Raw genomic sequence first — 20,743 nt, 5'->3', positions numbered from 1 at the left:
TGGTGCATTGCTCTAGGAAAATAAAAAAAAGCAAAAGCCAAGGTGTGAAGTTCACCGACAGAGAACCACTAAGTATTTTTATCAGTTCGTCGATGAGTTTGTCAGATTTGAAGAACAGCATCTTGGAGAAGCTTGGCGTGTTGGGTTGCAAGTGGGTGAAGAAACTATTCTACAAGATTCCCATGGCGGTTGTCTCGACCGGTGTTCAGTATGAAACCTTTGCGGTTAAGGCTGATGAAGATATTAGGGTTCTGTTCTACTGTGTAAGGAGTTTTCCGAAGATCAGAATCCATGAGTTGTTCGCGAAGTTGGAGGTTGGTGTCGATAGTTCTGGGGCATCCGCTCCAGTACCTTGCCCAGCTTCCGTGGGTGGTGCATCTAGTTCGATGTCTGCGGTCAGACCGTATCTTCCGCCGGTTCAATCACCTTCTTTTGCGGCTGATTTAGACCGAACGGAGGTTGTTGGTTCTGTACCTTTGGAGAATGCAGCAGTCATTGAGCCTCCCAACGTTGTGGGCACCGGTGGTGGGCTCGTACCTTATATCGAAGACTTTGGTGGTCCTGATCAAGTAGAGAATGCAATGCGTGACGATGAGTCTGACCAGGAGCCTGTTCATATAGATGGTGACAGCGACGATGACACAGGTGGCGATCCACATGCGCAGCATCGGCCTTCAAGTTCTGGTTCTCATCAGTACCCTCCACACTTCTCCACACTAAACTTGGAAGCCGTGCGTCAACAAGATGACGGTGGTAACAGAGTGGGGAGATCTTCTTCAGAATTTGAGATTGGGCTATCATTCCAGAGTAAAGATGAAGCTGTGCTGAGTGTAAAGGATTATAGCATCCGGCGAGGTGTTGAGTACAGAGTCATCGAATCGGATCATTTGAAGTATCATGGAAAATGCAAGGAATTCGGCAAGGGTTGTACTTGGTTGATTCGTGTAGCGCTTCGTGCACGAAAGGGGACTTGGGAGGTTAGGAGGTACAATGGGCCACACACGTGCCTCGCAACTTCTATTTCAAGTGATCACCGTCAGCTGGATTATCACGTTATATGTGCGAGGATTCTTCCTATGGTTAGGGCGGATGCTGCGGTTACAGTAAAGGTACTTCAACAAGCGACAGAAGCTGATTACGGTTTCAGGCCTAGTTATAGGAAGGTTTGGATGGCTAAGCAGAAGGCAGTGGCACAAATATATGGAGATTGGGAAGAGTCTTACGCGGAGTTGCCACGTTGGATGCTAGGGATACAGGCGACAATGCCGGGAACAATCACGGTGCTGAAGACGTCTCCTGTTCAGATTGGTGGTGGGGTTGATGAGTCCGCGGTGTACTTTCACCGGCTTTTCTGGACATTTCCAGCGTGTATCGAGGCATTCCGGCATTGTAAGCCCCTCGTCAGTATTGATGGTACCCACTTGTATGGGAAGTATGGAGGGACGCTGCTGTTGGCGATAGCTCAGGACGGGAACTCCAACATCCTGCCGATAGCATTTGCCCTTGTGGAGGGCGAAAATACAGAGTCGTGGTCATTCTTCTTGTCCAATCTCCGAGAGCATGTGACTCATCAGGAGGGTATCCTTGTTATCTCAGACAGGCATAATGGGATCAAGGCAGCGCTTGAGACACCTGAGACTGGATGGCTGCCTCCTCGTGCTTTCCGGGCCTACTGTATAAGGCACGTGGCTGCGAATTTCGCCCTAACGTTCAAAGGTAAGGACTCAAGGCGGTTGCTGGTCAATGCTGCCTACGCCAAGACTGAGGCAGAGTTTTACTACTGGTTCGACATCATGCGTACTGAGAATCCAGCAATGTGTGACTGGGCCAACCATATGGAGTATGACAAATGGACCCAACATGACGATGCTGGTCGACGGTTCGGGCACATGACCACAAACATCAGTGAATGTGTCAACTCCGTGCTAAAGGGAACTCGCAACCTGCCGGTTACATCGTTGGTTAAGTCAACATACGGGAGGCTTGCTCAGCTATTTGTGGTACGGGGACAGACAGCAGAGGCACAACTCGAATCTGGCCATGAATTCTGTCAGGCTTTGGTCAAGGCTATTGATCGGAACCTAAGAGATTCTAGGTGCTTCACTGTGACATTATACGACAGGCATCAGTCCGAGTACACCGTCGCTGAGACAACACCAACGGGGACGTTCTCGCTTGGTAGCTATAGAGTTTCCCTTAAAGATCACCGATGCGACTGTGGCCACTTCCAGGCGCTGCATTATCCTTGTTGCCACGCCATTGCGTGTTGCGCCTACTCCCGGCTTAACTGGGCGTCATACGTTCACGAAGTGTATCGCATGAGTGAGGTGTTCAACGTTTACAAGCATGGGTTTCTCCCACCTATCCCTAAAGGACTATGGCCTCCATATGCTGGGCCAACCATCATTCCTGACCCTAATATGCGGCGTGCAAAGGAAGGTCGTCTGAAGGCAACTAGGATCCGTGGAAGTATGGATCAGTCTCAAGAGAGTCAGCCGAAGCGTTGTGGGCAATACCATCAGCCTGGGCATACGTGAAGGAACTGTCACCAACGAAGACAAAGTGGTGGAGGGGATGCGTAGATCTCATGTCGAGTAACCCCCCTTGTATGCTGTATCAGTTGTTTCATGGTCTAGATAATGTTAGTAATGTATCGTTGGTTAAGTATGTGACTGTGAGCATGTTTCATCAAAACAAAAATTTCAGATGAATAAACTCCTGTTATTTTACCTGTTTCATTAATCCATTTTAGACTTCTTTCATACTGTGCATTATAATATAAACCATACAGGAACACATCAAATAATCTGAAGCCGGTTAAACTACTCGGCCAAAAGATAAATAATATTTAACATAAGTCTGAAAGCCATAAATACTAACTAGCATGCCCAATACATAAACTAACTACCATGCTCAATACATAAACTAACTAGCCTGATCAATACATAAACTAACAAAGTCCCTACCGGACAGGAACATATAACATAACTAATCAGAATCCTCAATGGTGTCACTGTCATCATCGTCGAACTGGCTAAGCAAGTGACCTCCGGTACCACACAAAGGAGGACGCCTCACCCGCCTAGGTCTGTGATCTGCCGCTGGTGCTGTGGGGTGTGCGGGAACCGCGCTGAAAGCAGAGGCAGGTGTCCCTCCTGACGCAAACCATGGGTCAGACGGCGATACTGCCGGCTCGTTGAGGTCAACTGCTAACTGAGGCTGAACATCGTCACTCCGTGGCTGCTGGGCACTAAACTGGGCATGCTCCTCAGGCATCTGTGGCCTATAATGGGTATCATCATCATCCCTAAGCATGTCAGCTATGTTTCTGTAGAACTCGGACTCAGTAACAGGATCAGCAATCTCCATCCCCACAGCCGCGGTAGTAAACTCAGCAAAACCATATGGGCTCACGTTCCCGAACAACTGAGAACTAGAACCCACGTCGAACATCGACTGACCCATACCTGATGCTGATCCAACTACATCCTCAGCGGGCACGTGACTAGTGCCGTCCCCCTGCTCGGAAGGTCCTCCATCAGGCGCACCTCGACGGTCAGGCCGCGCAGGTGGCCGTCTGCCTCTACGTCGAGGAACACGGTAGTCCACTGCATCCGCAGCCTCAGCTCCAGGAATGTCCTGCTCCAAACGGTCAGCAAACTCCCTCCACTCGCGATCGGTGGTCCGGGTCCCTATACGGCGACGCCGATCGACTCGTCTATTATCTGGTCTGTCATAAACGTGCACTCTAGGAGGTGCCTGGGACGACCCTCTGTGACGCGCCTCCTCAGTCAACACAACCGGCCTCGGATCCTGAAATGCTACATCTGGGGATAGGAACCTGTGCGCCACACGGCACCACCAATCTAGGTAATCTGCTGATGGACCAGGGTCGAGGACTCGATCGACCCATATGGCTGACTGATGCCTGTTCTCCCAAAGCTGGTGCCACTCCTGATAATATGTAGGAAACCACCGGTCCCCACCCCTACCATCCTTCGCATGTAACCAATCTATGTTCAGAGCTACATCTGGGAGATGCTGAACACCGCCGAACTGGGGTAGAACCCTATCCACCTGGTGCCACTCGATCGCAGCAAAATATATCAGGCTAGTCACGGCCGTCCATAGCCATCGGTGCTCGTCAGCTAGTATCTCCGGATGAATAACAGCAACAACATCAGCAGAAGAATAAGACTCCCACACAAACTGCATAGAAACAGTAAGAGTTTGATGAGGCAGTGACATGTAAGAAAAACTAGTACAACTATCAGAAACAAATAAATCACTCACATCGTGGATACGCAGTCGATCCAGTGCAAGGCGTGCGGAAACTAATCTCTGTGCCCCTGCATCGTTCCTCGGCACAAACTCGGCCCACCTACAATTTAAATTGAAATGATGTCAAAACAAACCATAACACATGCAGTTTTTACAATTTATGAACGGAAATTTTAAAACCATACCTGGAAGCAAGAGGAAACCGGAACCGGTCAAAACCAGCGGGCCTCAGACTGGGAAACCTCCAGAAAATCCAAGACTGTAGTAGCTGTAGCGGCCCAGCCAAGTTAACGACGTTCCTGTTTGTACCACGACAAAGACACCTATACAACCAGGCTAGTGCAGCGGAGCCCCAGCTATATCTGCCCAAGTCGTCCAATGATGCCAAATAAGGCAACCAGCGAAGGTGTACCCTGTTTGCATTCTTGTCCGCAAACAGCTGAGACGACAACAACATCAGGATATAAGCACGTGCGTATACACGCACGGTCTCATCAGTAGCATCTACAGGGAGAACCCGGAACCTCTCGTGAAACCATGTGTAGCACACTGTCATCTGCTTGACTTTACTCTGTGGAGGTAACTCCCCGAACAACTCCCGAAACCACACCCATGCTGGTCTACCGTGTTCCATCAGATTCTCAAACTCAGTCAAGCACCCACTAACGGGTGCACCATCAATCGGCAAACCCAGCTAATACGCAACATCCTGTAAAGTAATGGTGCACTCACCAAACGGCATATGGAACGTGTGGGTCTCCGGACGCCACCGCTCAATAAATGCGCTAAGGAGAGACTCATCAACCCATAACCACTGACTGTTTAGCCTAGCAAGATGATACAAGCCCGCAGTCTCCAGATACGGTATAATCCGGTCATGTAAGGGCATATTCTGCTGCCGCCTAACGGCGGTAATAACCCTACTAGACTGCAAAACGTGGGTAACAAAATCCCTTAACATACCACCATTACAAACAACACCAAACATAATTTTCGTATAATTTATTAGACTCGTCACATTAAATTCATTGCTTCTCTTAATGTCTAGTAAATAGTGAAGCTAAGAATACTATGCACTCATTACAACAAATTAACAATATGAATACAGATAAAAATATCTTTGACTAAAATATTAATATTTATAACAAAAAATTATACAGAAATACTATTAACCACACTAACAAGATAAATAAACATAACAAAATATGCATTATTAACAATACCGATAATAATATTAACATTTACGTAGACAACATTAATAAACGCCTCACATTCTTATTGACAATAACCATAATAATATCAATATTTATGTAAATAATATTAACCAGAATCACAATACAAATAAACATAATAAAATATTTTTACTAACAATATTGCTAATAATATCAATTGCTATATTAGAATTAATTTTAATAACAATAATAATAACAACAATAGTAACTAACCTCTTCCTCGAGATATCCTGCCACGTGAGCGATGCCATTAAGTCGGTACAAGCGATCCTCATCCTCCATTGGTTCCACCACCCACTCCTCCTTCACACCTCCAAACTTTTCCCAACTACTCTCAACAAACAACCTTCTTTTTTTTCCTGGTCTCTCAAATGAATCTGTCCCTGCCTTCAGCGGATTATTTATATATATACAAACACATAAACCGCGGTGGGTTACCGGATTTTACGTTCAGCAAAGTTTGTTCATAAACCGTGGTGACTCTCCACGGTTTATGCTTCCCATTTTTCCTACGTAAACCGTGGTGACCTACCACGGTTTACACTCACCAAAATTTGCTCATAATCCGTGGTGACTCTCCACGGTTTATGCATGTTTAGAAACCGTGGTGGGTTGCCACAGATTACATATAAATCGAGTTTTGCACATACACGTATCAAGATACAGTTTTGCACATTTGGGTAAAGAAATCTCCATTTCTATTTATTTAAGTAAATTGCCCTAGAATTAATGAATATTCAATAAAATAAATTTTGACTGTTTTTTACTTTTTTTTCTTTATACCAAATATTTTGGTTTACTTCAATTCAAAAAATGTGTAATTATTCATAAACAATTACGGTGTTCAAATGAAAAACAGAAAAAACCAATCACATCCCAAAACCATTTCAAAATTAACCAACCAGTGAATATACAATGATGAAGTTTGAGCAAGAATGAGAAATTGAGAGAAAATGATGAATGTGAAAATTGAATTTGTGTACTGAATTGATTATGATCACTCCTTACAATATAATACACTTGAGTCATCCTCTGCCAATATAACAGTAAAACCAAAACAGAATTATAACTAACCTGCTATACAAGCTAACTCACATCTCTACATAACTAACTCTGTTAACTAACTTTCTTTATTTTCTTTTATAGCAGTAGTGTTATCTCTATCATACAATATATAAGGGCAAATCATTCATATAAACCATAGGCATGAAAAAATTATGCAAATCACCCAAATCAAAATATATTGACTCATTTTATTAACTGAGTATGCAATATCTGGTCTAGTAATGTTTGCATATTACTACCCTCCAATGATGGAAGTTGGGTCCTTAAAAGCAATACTAACTTCAGATGTTAATTTGATATAACTAATCATTGAAGTAATCACTCTTTTAGAAGTTTGCAATCTTGCCTTGACTAACAACTCACCAATACATTTAGATTGATTTAAAGAAATAAGAGAAAGAGAGTGATGAACAATTTTAATTCTAAGAAAGTAGTTTAAGTCACCTAGCCCTTTTAGAATAAAAGTAAAATTCATGAATATATAAAATGTTGAATCTTGATGGTTGTGAATAGTCTCGACTAAAACCCCAAAGTGGTCCCTGAGATTGGGCGAGTTACCCATAATTGTCCTTGACTTTCAAAATTCTCTAACAGAATCCCTCACATTCAGCTCCGGGACCCATAGTTGCCTTTCGACCCTTTCCGGCGCTCAGTCAGCAAACGGAGGGATGATCTGGCATCTCCAATGCCACGCTGGAGCCAGCAACAGCTAGCTGATGTGGCAAATATGAATTTTGTACCCAATCTGGTCCCTAGTCCCATTAAAACCCTAAAAGCTAAGATCATCCTCTTCATCGCCTGAGCTTCAAACTGCTGCTGCTAATTCCTTCTCAGATCATCCTCTTCATCGCCTCCAGCTCCAGGTAATAACACATACAGATCATATGCCTTCCATTTCGATATGCCATTTCTCTGTTTTCTGATTGCTAGCTGCTACTACCATAATACGAATGTAACTTGGCTAAATTTCAGTTTCCTCTAAAACTGTAATCACTCAATACTCAAAACTATAAGCTGCCACTGCTTTTGTCAGTTTGCAATTGTTTGATGTAGCATTGTGATGAGCGGATAATTTGTATGCTTTTTGGCATTGTTTTTAGTATGTTTTTAGTATCTTTTAGTTAGTTTTTAGTATATTTTTATTAGTTTTTAATTAAAATTCACTTTTCTGGACTTTACTATGAGTTTGTGTGTTTTTCTGTGATTTCAGGTATTTTCTGACTGAAATTGAGGGTCCTGAGCAAAAATCTGATCCAGAGACTGAAAAGGACTGCAGATGCTGTTGGATTCTGACCTCCCTACACTCAAAGTGGATTTTCTGGAGCTACAGAAGCCCAATTGGCGCGCTCTCAACGGCATTGGAAAGTAGACATCCTGGGCTTTCCAGCAATATATAATAGTCCATACTTTGCCCAAGATTTGATGGCCCAAACTGGCGCTCAAAGTCACCTACAGAAATTCCAGCGTTAAACGCCGGAACTGGCATAAAATTTGGAGTTAAACGCCCAAACTGGCATGAAAGCTGGCGTTTAACTCCAGAAAAGGTCTCTACATGAAATTCCTTCATTGCTCAGCCCAAGCACACACCAAGTGGGCCCGTAAGTGGATTTTTCTGTCATTTACTCATCTCTGTAAAACCTTAGGACACTAGTTTACTACTTATAGGATCTTTTGACATTGTATCCGTACCTAATGACCTCATAACATTTTGTACACGTTTCTTTCCACAGTATGAGCCTCTAAACCCCATGGTTGGGGGTGAGGAGCTCTGCTGTGTCTTGATGGATTAATGCAATTACTACTGTTTCTTATTCAATCATGCTTGCTTCCATTCTAAGATAACACTTGTTCTTAATCCGGATGAATGTGATGATCCGTGACAATCATCATCATTCTCAACCATGAACACGTGCCTGACAACCACCTCTGTTCTATCTTAGATTGAGTAGTTATCTCTTGGGTTCTTTAATCGGAATCTTCGTGGTATAGGCAGGACTGGATGGCAGCATTCAAGAGAATCCGGAAGGTCTAAACCTTGTCTGTGGTATTCTGAGTAGGATTCAATGATTGAATGACTGTGACGTGCTTCAAACCTGTAACCTACTGGGCGTTAGTGACAGACGCAAAAGAGGGATTCTATTCCGGTAGGGGAGGGAACCAAACCGGTGATTGGCAGTACTGTGACAGAGTGCGTGCATTAGCTTTCACTGCGAGGATGGGAGGTAGCCATTGACAACGGTGAAACCCTACACGAGCTTGCCATGGAAGGGGACTTGCGTGTTTGATGAAGAAGACAGTAGGAAAGCAGAGATTCAGAAGATGGAGCATCTCCAAACCTCAACCTATTCTCCATTACTGCAAAACAAGTAACTATTTCATGTTCTTTTGCTTTTCACAATCAATCCTGATAATTTCTGATCTCCTGACTAAGATTTACAAGATAACCATAGCTTGCTTCAAGCCGACAATCTCCGTGGGATCGACCCTTGCTCACGCAAGGTATTACTTGGACGACCCAGTGCACTTGCTGGTTAGTTGTGCGGAGTTGCAAAAGTGTGATTGCAATTTCGTGCACCACATTGCATTATGTTACTTACTGTAGACATGTGCTGCAAATGCAAATGAAAAAGGTAACAAGGCTTCCTTGATTCCTCACTCCAGACGGCCTGCGCTCCCCTCTCTGCAAATACCCCCATAGTCATTAGATGCCGCATTATCTTCTTTCGCAAAGATGGATGGTCCTTCCACATCCACCTACTTCAAGGACCCTCTCTCTTAATGGTAAAGGTTCATTCTCTCCATTGTCAAAGGTTGCCTACTCATTACCGGTTACTCCAATCGCATCTTTGGGTCAAGAAAGTGTACATGGCAGACATCTGGGATGTGCTTCTGATTTAAATGTATGTCTCTTTTCTTCAATCAAGGCAAATATTTTCATACAACGCTAAAAGCTAAGAATTGTTATTACCTGGAGCTGGAGGCGATGAAGAGGATGATCTGAGAAGGAATCAGCAGCAGCAGTCTGAAGCTCAGGCGATGAAGAGGATGATCTTAGCTTTTAGGGTTTTAATGGGACCAGGGACCAGATTGGGTACAAAATTCAGATTTGCCACATCAGCTAGCCGTTGCTGGCTCCAACGTGGCATTGGAGGTGCCAGATCATCCCTCCGTTTGCTGATTGTGCGCCGGAAAGAGTCGAAGGACAACTATGGGTCCCGGAGCTGAATGTGAGGGATGCTGTTAGAGAATTTTGAAAGTCAAGGACAATTATGGGTAACTCGCCAAATCTCAGGGACCACTTTGGGGTTTTAGTCGAATAGTCTCTTGTAAGGTGCTATTTTAAAAAGCATTATGAAAATTATATTGTTTTATTTTTCACCCTTTTGAAAGAGCAACAGTAAGCATTACCCAAATGATGACATGCGAAAAAAAACTGGTCAAAATCAATGACATGTGCTTGATTGAATACTTTTGCTATGTACTTGTAACCCTTTTGATTAATTGCATAACCAAGAAAGATACAAGGATTGGAATGAAATTCCAACTTATAAGCATTATAAGGTTACAAATGAAAAAAAAAAAAACATAAACATCCAAAAATTTTCCAAAAGGCATAATCTGAAATATGACGTTCTATTAATAAGAAAAATAGTTGTAGAGAAGACTTTGTCCCAAAAGGACAAAGAGAAAGAGGTTATTGTACTACTTAAACACATGAAACATTTGAGATCTGAGTGAGTAAATAAATACTAGTATGCCTAGAAAAAACACCTATAAACGGCACATAGTATGTATATCCATTTTGAGGGGTAACAGATGTAAGACCCCAAACATCAAAAACTACCAAAGCAAGAGGATAATCATAGTCATTAGATGATGCAGAATATGGTAAACGATGGGATTTGGCCATGCAACAAAATTGGCAAACAGAACTTGTATTGTTCTCTTTATTAACTAGAAAATTACACTTTCCAATGATTGATTTTACAATTGGCAAGGAAGGATTACCAAATCATTTATGATACACATCTAAAGAAACACAAGTGGCAACTAAAATTATAGGAGAATAGACAAAGATTCATGCTTTGGAATGTAAATTCATTTAAAACGGTATAAGCCTCTGTCAGCCTTGTCTTAGAGAAGAATCGCAATAGTAGTCTGCAAACTAAAATAACAGTAAGAGGCAGGCAACATGGCCTAATTTACCACAAATATGACATTGTGGTTGATTTCCTGAGTAGGATGATTTTTCACCATGCATGTTCCTTCCACCACTTCCTCTTCTACCAAAAGGTGCACCTCTGCTGAAGCCAGCATACAACATTATTTCCTCTTCCAGGATTACCAAGCAATTATAAGTCTTGATTTCGAGGCTAATTAGATGTTGCATTGAAGAAATGAACCTGGATCATGGACTGTCAGGTTTCTTGAAGTGAACAATAATCTCTTCTTGAATCCTTAGAAGAGCTTATAAATCAAGTATAATGTAAGGAATGTCTTTGGCAGTGATATTCTTCACTCAAACTATCAAGAATGATATTTGTATACTAATGCATGAGCATCTTAAGCATTTTTTATTGGTATTTTTTATAGAAAAGTTATTACTTTTGCTTGGTAATTATATGATTTTTAAGACTATTCTATAAGTACTTTGATTTTCTTAGTTTTATGATTCTTGTAGGGAAATATTAGGAAAAGAAAAGTAAAAGCACAAGGAAGAACCATGAATTGAAGATGTGTGCAAAGAGAATTCGACAATTTGTGGATGCTGTCAAACCTGACCTCTTCACACTCCAACGAGCATAACTTAAACTACAAAGATCCAAATGATACGATTTCAATGTAATTACAAAGGCAACTTTTAGAGTTTTCCAACAAAATATAATAGTTTATGCTTCCTCTCTGGACTCACGGTGCTAAACGCTGTAAAAGTAGCGCTAAACACGAAACCGCGTCACACTCACCATTCCATGTGGGAGTCCTGGCGCTAAACGCCAAGAAACCGGTGCTAAATGCCACTCGCAGCAAGGAGCCATGAATTTCATCAAAACTGGTGCCAAACGCCACCCAAGTGGCGCTAAACGCTAGCAATATGGCCTAGATCCCAATTGCACGCTGTTATAAAAGAAGCAGTACCATTTTTGATAAAAAAAAAAACACTCTCCTTTCCGTTCTCTCATGCATTAGTTTAGGTTTTACATAATAGATTAGGATTTCAATTTTCCGCACTATGAGGATTTTAATTTTCTGTACTATGAGCAACTAAACCTCCATTGTTAAGGTTAGGAGTTCTGTTTACTTTGATGGATTAATAATTATATGTTCTTCTATTCTTAATTAATGCATTGATTATTGTTTAAGAATTGGTTTCATTTTTTATCCTACGGATTAGTGAGTATTGGAAAATAACTCTAATCTAACTTGAATTCTATTGAATCTTGGAAAAGCTATATCATTAGAATTACAACTTGAAACCACTTTCTCGCAAATTCTTAATTATATGGATTTAATGTGGTACGTGACATATAACTGCATCATTCTTGGGTTTTTAGGGTTTATGTGGCTTATAAATTAGAATTTAAACTTAACTCTCTAATATAATTGATTGATCAAGAAATTGACAGTTGGTTGGATTAGAGGAGATTGAATTGCCTAGGAATAGAAATTCAATCACCTAGCATTTGCCATGAATTATTTTTTTGCATAATCAAGGCTAGTTGACTTTAAATGTTAATCCAGAAATTTAAATATCTCTAACACCTTAATTATCTTTATCATATTATTTTCTTAACCAATTTTAGTTTGCTTTTATTTATTTTCCTGTTTTCATTTTATTTACTATTGAAACCCTAAATTTTGAATGCCTGACTAGAATAATCAATTGACCACTGCTTGCTTAATCCGTTAATCCTCGTAAGATTGACACTCACTCACCTGAGTTTATTATTTGGTACGACCCGATGCACTTGCAGGTAAGTTATGGTTTGAAAATCTGCACCAAGATTTTAGCGTCATTGCCGGGGATTAATTGTGATTAACAACTACCAGTTGATTGATTACCTAAATTAGACACTTTTTTATTTTTATTTTTTCTGTTTTCTCTTCAAAAAAAATATTCCTTTCCATTCTCTTCTCTTTTCTTTCCTTTTTACCACATGGTGTGTTTAATCCTGTTTGGTGTTTTGTGCTAAGAAATATAATGGAAAGAGGCTACATGAGTTACTATTCCTACTTAAGGAATAAATCATATTATTGTGGATAGAAGAATTATCCGGATTTTAGTTGGAAAAGTCAATCACAAGGACACTTCAACATTTTGTGTCCCATCCATCAAAAGCCATCATCTCTTTATTCATATCAGGAATCATCCTCCAATTTTTCATATCAACAGCAATCATCTCCTTATTTTTGCCAAGGACCATAATCTCTATTCATATCAAGAACTACCATCTCTCTATTCATATCAAGGACCATCATCTTTTTATTCATATCAAGAACCATCATCTCCCGATTCATATCAAGAACCATCCGCTCTTGAGCTTGCAATGAAAGAATTAAGGAATACTGCTCAAAGTTATATACATGATATAAAAATGAATGTCAAAAATATAGAGAAACATGTGGAGTTGATTACAAAGTACCTAACAGAGAAATAAGCAAATTCCTTCCCAAGAGATACATTGCAAGAACCTACGGAAGAAATAGAGGAAATCAACCAAAGGAGTTCATACTCCAGTAAATTAGAGAATTTTCCACCCTCACACATGAAAGAAGAGGAAGATGCAAAAACAAAGGAGGAAGATGCACAAAAAAAGGAGGAAGCCATGCACACTCTATGAGCATCTTAAGCACTTTTCATTCGTATTTCTTGTAGAAAAGTTATGACTTTTGCTTGGTAATTATATGATTTTCAAGACTATTTTATTAGTACTTTGATTTTCTTGGTTTTATAATTTTTGTAGGGAAATGTTAGGAAAAGAGAAGCAAATTCACAAGGAGGAACCAAGAATTGAAGACAAGTGCAAAGAGAATTCGTGGATGCTGTCAATCCTGACCTCTTCACACTCCAACGAGTATAACTTAAGTTATAGAGGTCTAAATGATATAGTTCTAGTGGCATTAGAAATCTAACTTCTAGATCTTTCCAATGATATATAATAATTTACGCTTTCTCTCTGGATTCGCAGCGCTAAACGCCTTAAAAGTGGCCCTAAACGCCAAACTGTGTCCCACTCACCATTCCATGCGGGAGTCTCGGCGCCAAACACCAAGAAACTGGCGCTAAACGCCACTCGCAGCAAGCAGTCACAAATTTCATCAAAACTGGCACCAAATGCCACCCAAGTGGTGCTAAACTCTAGCAATACGGCCCAGAGCCCAATTTTACGCTATTATAAAAGAAGCAACACCGTTTCTGATGAAAAAAACATTCTCCCTTCCGTTCTCTCATTCATTAGTTTTAGATTTTATACATTAGATTAGAATTTCAATTTTTTGCACTATGAGAATTTCAATTTTTTATACTATGGGTAACAAAACCTACATTGTTAAGGTTATGAGCTCTGTTTATATAAGACTCATAATTTTTAGAAAATCTTATTATGAGTTAATTTCGATTTATTTATGCATTAAGTACTTAAATCTCAGAAATTATTTTATTAAAGATAATTAAAGCAAATTTTGATTAATTGAGTTTAAAATAATTCAAGGTTTTATTTGATTTTATAATTATCGAATTATTTTTTATATTTAAATTTTAAAGTTTAATAATTGTAAAATAATAATAATTTTGTATGATTTAGTTTAAATAATTGAGATTTCAGAATTTAATACTTTAATTTTTATGAGCAAAGAAAATTAATTATATTATCTCTAGTTTTAAATTAAAATTACTTGGTTAAAAGTCAATTAACAGATTGACAATTAAATAGTACTTTTATAGATATTATTATTGAATTAAAATTGATTTTAATTATTCTATGACCTCTAATTTTATTAAAATTACCTAAACTACCCAAAAATTCCCAAATTGAACCTACAAACCCTAACCTAACTCACCCATCGCCTTACCCCTTCCTTGCATACACGCAACACAGCTTCAGAAAAACATAAAGAAACCAAAGGAAGAAAGAAAAGGGGAAGAGAGATTAAGATCTGCAGAGAAGGAAAAATGGGAAAGAGAGAGATCTGAGGGGAGAGAAACTGTGTCCAACGCCGCCGCCACCACTCCCAGCTGACGTGCTTCTCGTCGTCCCCGTCGAAGGGAAGAGGGAGAGAGAGTGCCGCTGCGAATCAGAGTTGAGCCGAGAAGAGAGACAGTGCAAGAGGGAGCTCGTCGTTGCCAGCTTCGTCAGATTTCTGGCGCCAAACTTGTCCCTGCTGCTGCAAGCCGCAGCTGTCGCAGTGGAGATCAACGTCGTTTCAGCCACGCTCGCTGTCATCCTTGAGCGATAAAGAAAGAAATATAGCTCGAGGAGAAGAAGGACGCAATGGAGGTGAAGAACGTTGTTCCGCCATGCACCGTCGCCATTCTGGACTGCGCCGCCGTGGCTATGACCGCGGGAAACCACCCCTGGAGCCCTGCCTTCTTAGTAAGCGTTTTTATTTTCGGAACCTTTGAAAATCAGTATTTCAATATAGGTTGTTAGAGATTCTACGCTATTGGTACCTTAGGGATTCGGTTTATATTCGCAAAGGTTTAATATTAAATAAAATAGTATGGAATTAAAAGAAAAGAAGTAGGTAACACATGAGTTTTTAGTACGATTATTGTAACACCCTACCATACAGAGTCTTATGCTTAAGTCATAATTCAGAGATGGCAAGGTATTACGACCTCTAAAAAATAAAAATTTAGTACGTATAGTAGTATGAATGATTAATTATAACTAGGAGCCTTTGTAGAAAAAAAAGGGTAAACAAAAATCGCAACTCGAAAGCACAACACTCCGATCGATAACGTAACGAACAAGGATAACCAACGCGAGATTATATATATACAAAGGAGTGTCAAAAAACAGGAATATCAAGACTCAAGATCCGGCTGCGAAGATAACCGGTCCGAGCATAGCAATATATACATATGATAAAATAAGGAAAACCCCAAAGGAAACCCAAAGGGACACAAATACATAAAACCTATTCTCCAAAATCTCCCATAAGAGGAGTCATCACAGTTTGTATTATTTAATGGAGATAAAAGTATCTAAACAAAACATATAAACCAAAACATAGCCCCGAGAACAAAGGATCTTAGCAGATCTAGAAGTCTCCAGCATGCCTCAGCGGGAAACCGTACGTCCTGCATCTGAAAACCACAAAATCCGCATGGGTGAGAACCAGAGGTCCCCAGCATGGTAACAGCTTCCACATATATAATACATAATAATAGAGGAAAGCCAAAGGCAATCCTAGAACTTCCTCCAGATAATATCAAAGCTTATAAACAAGCTAAACCATATAAGGGCATCTGACTAAAGATTCTTCAGTCTAACTAATACTTCCCTTTCCAATTCCTTCAAACCTCCCAACCACCAGCAGGAGTATATTATAGAAAACACAGTTATATCAGACAAAGAATATACAAATAGGAGCAGTTAAGACATTTAGACAATTAGCAAGTAATATGCAGTCAAATAGGCAATCTCAAACAATTCACATAGTATGCATATGATGAATGCCTGTCCCTAGTGGCCGATGATATCATCTGTCGGTTATAGAGCCAACCCGACAAGTCCTGGTAGCTAACCATTGGACTGTCCCTCTGTCGTGTCTCCCTAACTCGAGTATGCTCATTATGAGCTTGATCATAATCATGATCCATATCCATCACCATCACTGGTGAATATTTATCCATCACCATCACAGGTGAATATTTATCCATCACCATCACAGGTGAATATTTGGGAGTGAGCTCGTCCGGGAATTTCACAGTGCCCGGCCACCCTGACGACATAGGGTAAACAGAGTATCAAGTCTCAACCTGGAGCACGTGGTGGCTAGCCACTGCTACTACCCAGGGAAACTCGTATCTCAGATAGTGAAAGTGCAAATCACAATTATCAATAATTTAGCATAAACATGCATGAATTCTCATCCATGGATCAACATCCATATCAGCCATTCGGCTCATGGTTAAATCCATAACCAGCCAATATTCATAGCATACACAGCTATTCCGGCTCACGGTTAAATCCATAACCAGCCATTTCATTAACAATTACAGCCTTTCGGCCCATGGCATAACAAGCACTTCCACCACCATCCTCCGCATCTCGCATAATCATCTTGATCCTCATTGATCATTCATTTTTCCCTTGCTTCACTCGCAAGTTACCTCATTCACTAGCCCCTTTCTAATAGCTAGGCATGTCATAATGATTTAAGACATAAATGGTGAGATCAGAGGCTTAGCAGTATGAGATTTGGCTTTTAAAACTCAAAAATCAACTTTGGGATGAAAACAGGGCCACGCGTACGCGCACTCCACGCGCACGCGTGGATGGCCTCAAAACTCATCGACGCGCAAGCGTCATGCACGCTAACGCGTGGATTACAAATTTGCCAATCGACGCGCACGCGTCAACCACGCGTACGCGCGGGTGTTCTCGTGCCCCAGGCACAACACTGGCACAGTTCTGGCATAACTCTCTGGAAAATGGCTGGGCCTTGGGTGCAGCACAATCGGCGCGCCCGCGCACATCACGCGTACGCGTGGATGGCACTTCTCGGAAGATCGGCGCGTACGCGCCAGGTGCGCCCACGCGCAAGGGGTCATTCTGCTAAGAATTTTCTAAGTTAAAAGCTGCAGAATTTCACAGATTTAAACCCCAATCTTCCAACGGACATAACTTCCTCATTTTAAATCGTTTTACACCCGTTCTTCGAACGGTATGGACATCCCGGATCCAATTTCATTTCTAAACAGATTTGGTACAAAACGGGGATCCGTAGTCCAAGTTATGTCCCGTCAAAGTATGCCCAAAAACCATATTTCCATACAAAACCACAATATGCCATTTTCAAAACAAACCATTTTCAACTCTTTTCAAAATCAATCAAAACATGCCAATTTCATCCCTTTTCTTTGAAATCAATCAAAATGTATCAAATTCAACATCAAGCCTCCTCAACTCACACATTGACACATTACCACAATATACAAAATCACTATCTCATCATTTTAGCCCACTTCACCCAAGTGGCTCAAACTCAAACATATTGACCTATCATATACTATTCCTCATGCCAATTTTCAACAACACCAATTCCAATTAACCATCATTATACATAATCAATATCATATTCACCATCAACATGGTTCAACCCACAATTCAACCATAACCAATCATCAAGCATATATCACAACATGCATACTTCTCATACATCATACCATTAAGGCATCAATAATCATCATCACATATATGACCACATCATATATCTCAATCATTTAACAACATCAACCATTCAATGCCTATCTTAGGGCCTCTAGCCTAAGTATTTCCTACCACATTACATATTAGATACGGGAAACCGAAACCATACCTTAGCCGATTTTCCCAAGCTCCACCGGAGCACTTCCAAACCAAATATCCACAAGCTCTCAAGGCCTCAATACCTCCAAGAACAGATTTTTCACCACCAAACCCTTTCCAAGCTTTTCAAAATCACCAATCAAGCTCCAATATCCACACATACACAACCTAAGCCACAACCATCATACCCATACACAACATCTCAAAACCCAAGCATCATAAAACAACAAAATACACTAGGGTTGAGAATCTTACCACACCCAAGGTCCAAGGAGACAAGATTAACCTTCTCCTTCAAGAGAGTTTGGTCCTATAACATCAAAGAACCCAAAATCTCAACATTTTACCCATGAAACTCGAAAATATGGGCTGAGATTTCGAACAGCAACACGTGGCTCACCTCAAGATTGATTATATGGGTTTTGTAGAGCTCTCCGCGGTGAACGCGTGGCCGCAAACGGGGCGGCAATCGGAGCTCTAGATCAAAAGTTATGATGGTTTGAAGATCAACCAAGGGAGAGAACTTGAGAGAGTGTTCTTCCTCCCTTTCTCTCTAGTTTCAGCTTGTGTGTGTAACAAATGATGAGAGAGAGTGCTGAAAACTAGGGTTTTGGTTAAGTTATGTTGGGCCAAGGGCCCACTTTGGGTCCGGTTGGCCCGGTTTGGCCCGTTCGGTCCAATCTTGGTCCGAATTCTATAAAATTGGTACCAAAATTCTCGTCTCAGTCTCCTCTATCACATTTAGCCATAAAAATCACATTTTAGGCTTTCTAGAATAAATTCTCATTTATGGGTTAATTAGCCGTTAATTAACCGGGTTTTACAATTATGGGGTGCTAAAATTAAGGGTGTTATAGTTTACTTTGATGGATTAATAATTATATATTTGTCTACTCTTGATTAATGCATTGATTATTGTTTAAGAATTGGTTTCGTTCTTCATCCTACGAACTAGTGAGTATTGGAATTAAGGAATGAAAATCGAACATCCGAAGTCATTAGGTAATATAATCATCCGTCTAAAATGAAAATCGAACATCCAAAGCCAGTCGAACATCCGTGCCGACTAACGTAATGCCTGGTCAGACCATACCCAAATTCAAAAAATATCTAAACCAATATAGTAACAAAATAGGAAATCAGCAACAAACAGGGGTTTTTATCTTCCATAGCAGTCCAAGAAATCAAACCTGAAGCTTGCTGAAGATTGGAGGTGTGGCGACGGAGACCGGAAGTTCCTCCGCAACGGCCGGCGTCAGACGGTGGCATGAGGGAGGGGACGCGGGGTGAGGGCAGCAGCGCGCGAGCACCGTAAGGGAGCAAACCTGAAGCTTGCGGGCTGTTCAACGTTGCCATCGATGCGTTCAACTGCGACACCGTGTGCGGAAGCTTGGTGGCGTGGTGACGGTGAGCGAGAGCTCTTCCGTGACGAGCGGTGGTCGATGGTGGCATGAGGGAGGGATGAGGGCAGCAGCGCCCGAGCACCGTGAGGGGACGCACATGAAGCTTGCGGTTGGAGCGTGTGGGTATTGTGGTTTCCGGAGTGTGGCTGCGACTCAGGGTTCAAAAAGTGGGTAGGAATAGAATGGTTAAAATTAGAATTGTAAAAATTAGGATTTAGGGATAATTTAATTTGAGGGTAAAGTATGTTTTTATTTTATTAGACTAATTTTAAAATTTATGTTTATATTATTTATAAAAATTATTACCTATCTAAAAAAAATTTATTTTTTATTTGTATTTGATAATTATTATTAAAATAAATATATAATATTAAATATAATAAATATATAAGTATATATATTCTTATAAATATTAAATTAAATAAAATAATTTTAAATTATGTCTCCATAATATGCTATCAACAAGGATAAGATCAGAAAAAATCAAATTAATTAAGCATGCATGGGAATTCAACCTCCCTTCATGTCCCCCGTTATCGGGAGGAGGATGGCCACATATATGCAGGCACTTCAATCATAAATTCTTTTAAAGCTAACAAGTTCTGAAGATATTAAATATGTGGGTTCATGCATGATTGAATATCATTATGACTTAATTACTAAAAGTATTGTTCTCCGCATACAAGTTATTTTTATAAGTTTATACAAATTATTTATATTCATACACGTATATTTTTTTGTGTGTTATTATTGTACATTTTTTTTCTTTTTTTTCTTCTTCTTTTTTTTTTTCGTTATTATCGTCACTAATACCACTTCTTTCTCATTCTTTTTTTATTGAAAATTTTTTTTCCTTTCTTTTTCTCCTTCTTCTCTATCATCAGTTATCTCATTGTTGAAGATAATGAATAATTTAAGTTCAGATTGTCAATTGAACCAGAACAAAATTGATTATTGTTTTTAATTATTGTTTTTGTTTGTGAAAATTCTTGTTCATCGTTGATGGTTTGAATTGAATGTAATGTAAAAGTTCTGCATTAAAGAAATATTTTTTTGTATTTGCAGCATATTTGGATGTAACGCGAAGATATTTAAGTGTATTATTTAAGAATTTTCGATATATGTGTGCTAATAAGTTCTGCATAATTCAAAACTCTTCTTCTCCCTCCTCCTCATCTTCTGGTGCTTCTTCTTCTTCTTTTTCATCATCATCATCATCATCATCTTT

General features: G+C 40.2%; 2 protein-coding genes across 2 annotated transcripts; one reads left to right on the top strand and one right to left on the bottom strand.

Moving 5' to 3' along the window:
• Positions 1–92: 92 nt before the first annotated feature.
• On the top strand, positions 93–2,537 carry LOC130946024 (uncharacterized). Its single transcript, XM_057874706.1, has one exon. It carries the CDS (start codon positions 93–95, stop codon positions 2,535–2,537), a length of 2,445 nt encoding a protein of 814 aa, XP_057730689.1.
• Positions 1,243–19,712, bottom strand: LOC130944513 (protein MAIN-LIKE 2-like). Its single transcript, XM_057872861.1, has 4 exons — positions 19,303–19,712; positions 4,467–5,209; positions 4,294–4,381; positions 1,243–4,209 (listed from the first exon to the last, which is right to left on the bottom strand). Exons 2-4 carry the CDS (start codon positions 4,913–4,915, stop codon positions 2,989–2,991), a joined length of 1,758 nt encoding a protein of 585 aa, XP_057728844.1. The 5' UTR covers positions 4,916–5,209; positions 19,303–19,712; the 3' UTR covers positions 1,243–2,988.
• Positions 19,713–20,743: the final 1,031 nt, after the last annotated feature.

The sequence above is a fragment of the Arachis stenosperma genome, chromosome 8, assembly GCF_014773155.1.
Source record: "Arachis stenosperma cultivar V10309 chromosome 8, arast.V10309.gnm1.PFL2, whole genome shotgun sequence".
Taxonomy (NCBI): domain Eukaryota; kingdom Viridiplantae; phylum Streptophyta; class Magnoliopsida; order Fabales; family Fabaceae; genus Arachis; species Arachis stenosperma.
The sequence above is the reverse complement of the archived record's forward strand: the minus strand, read 5'-3'. Positions and strand labels throughout refer to the sequence as shown.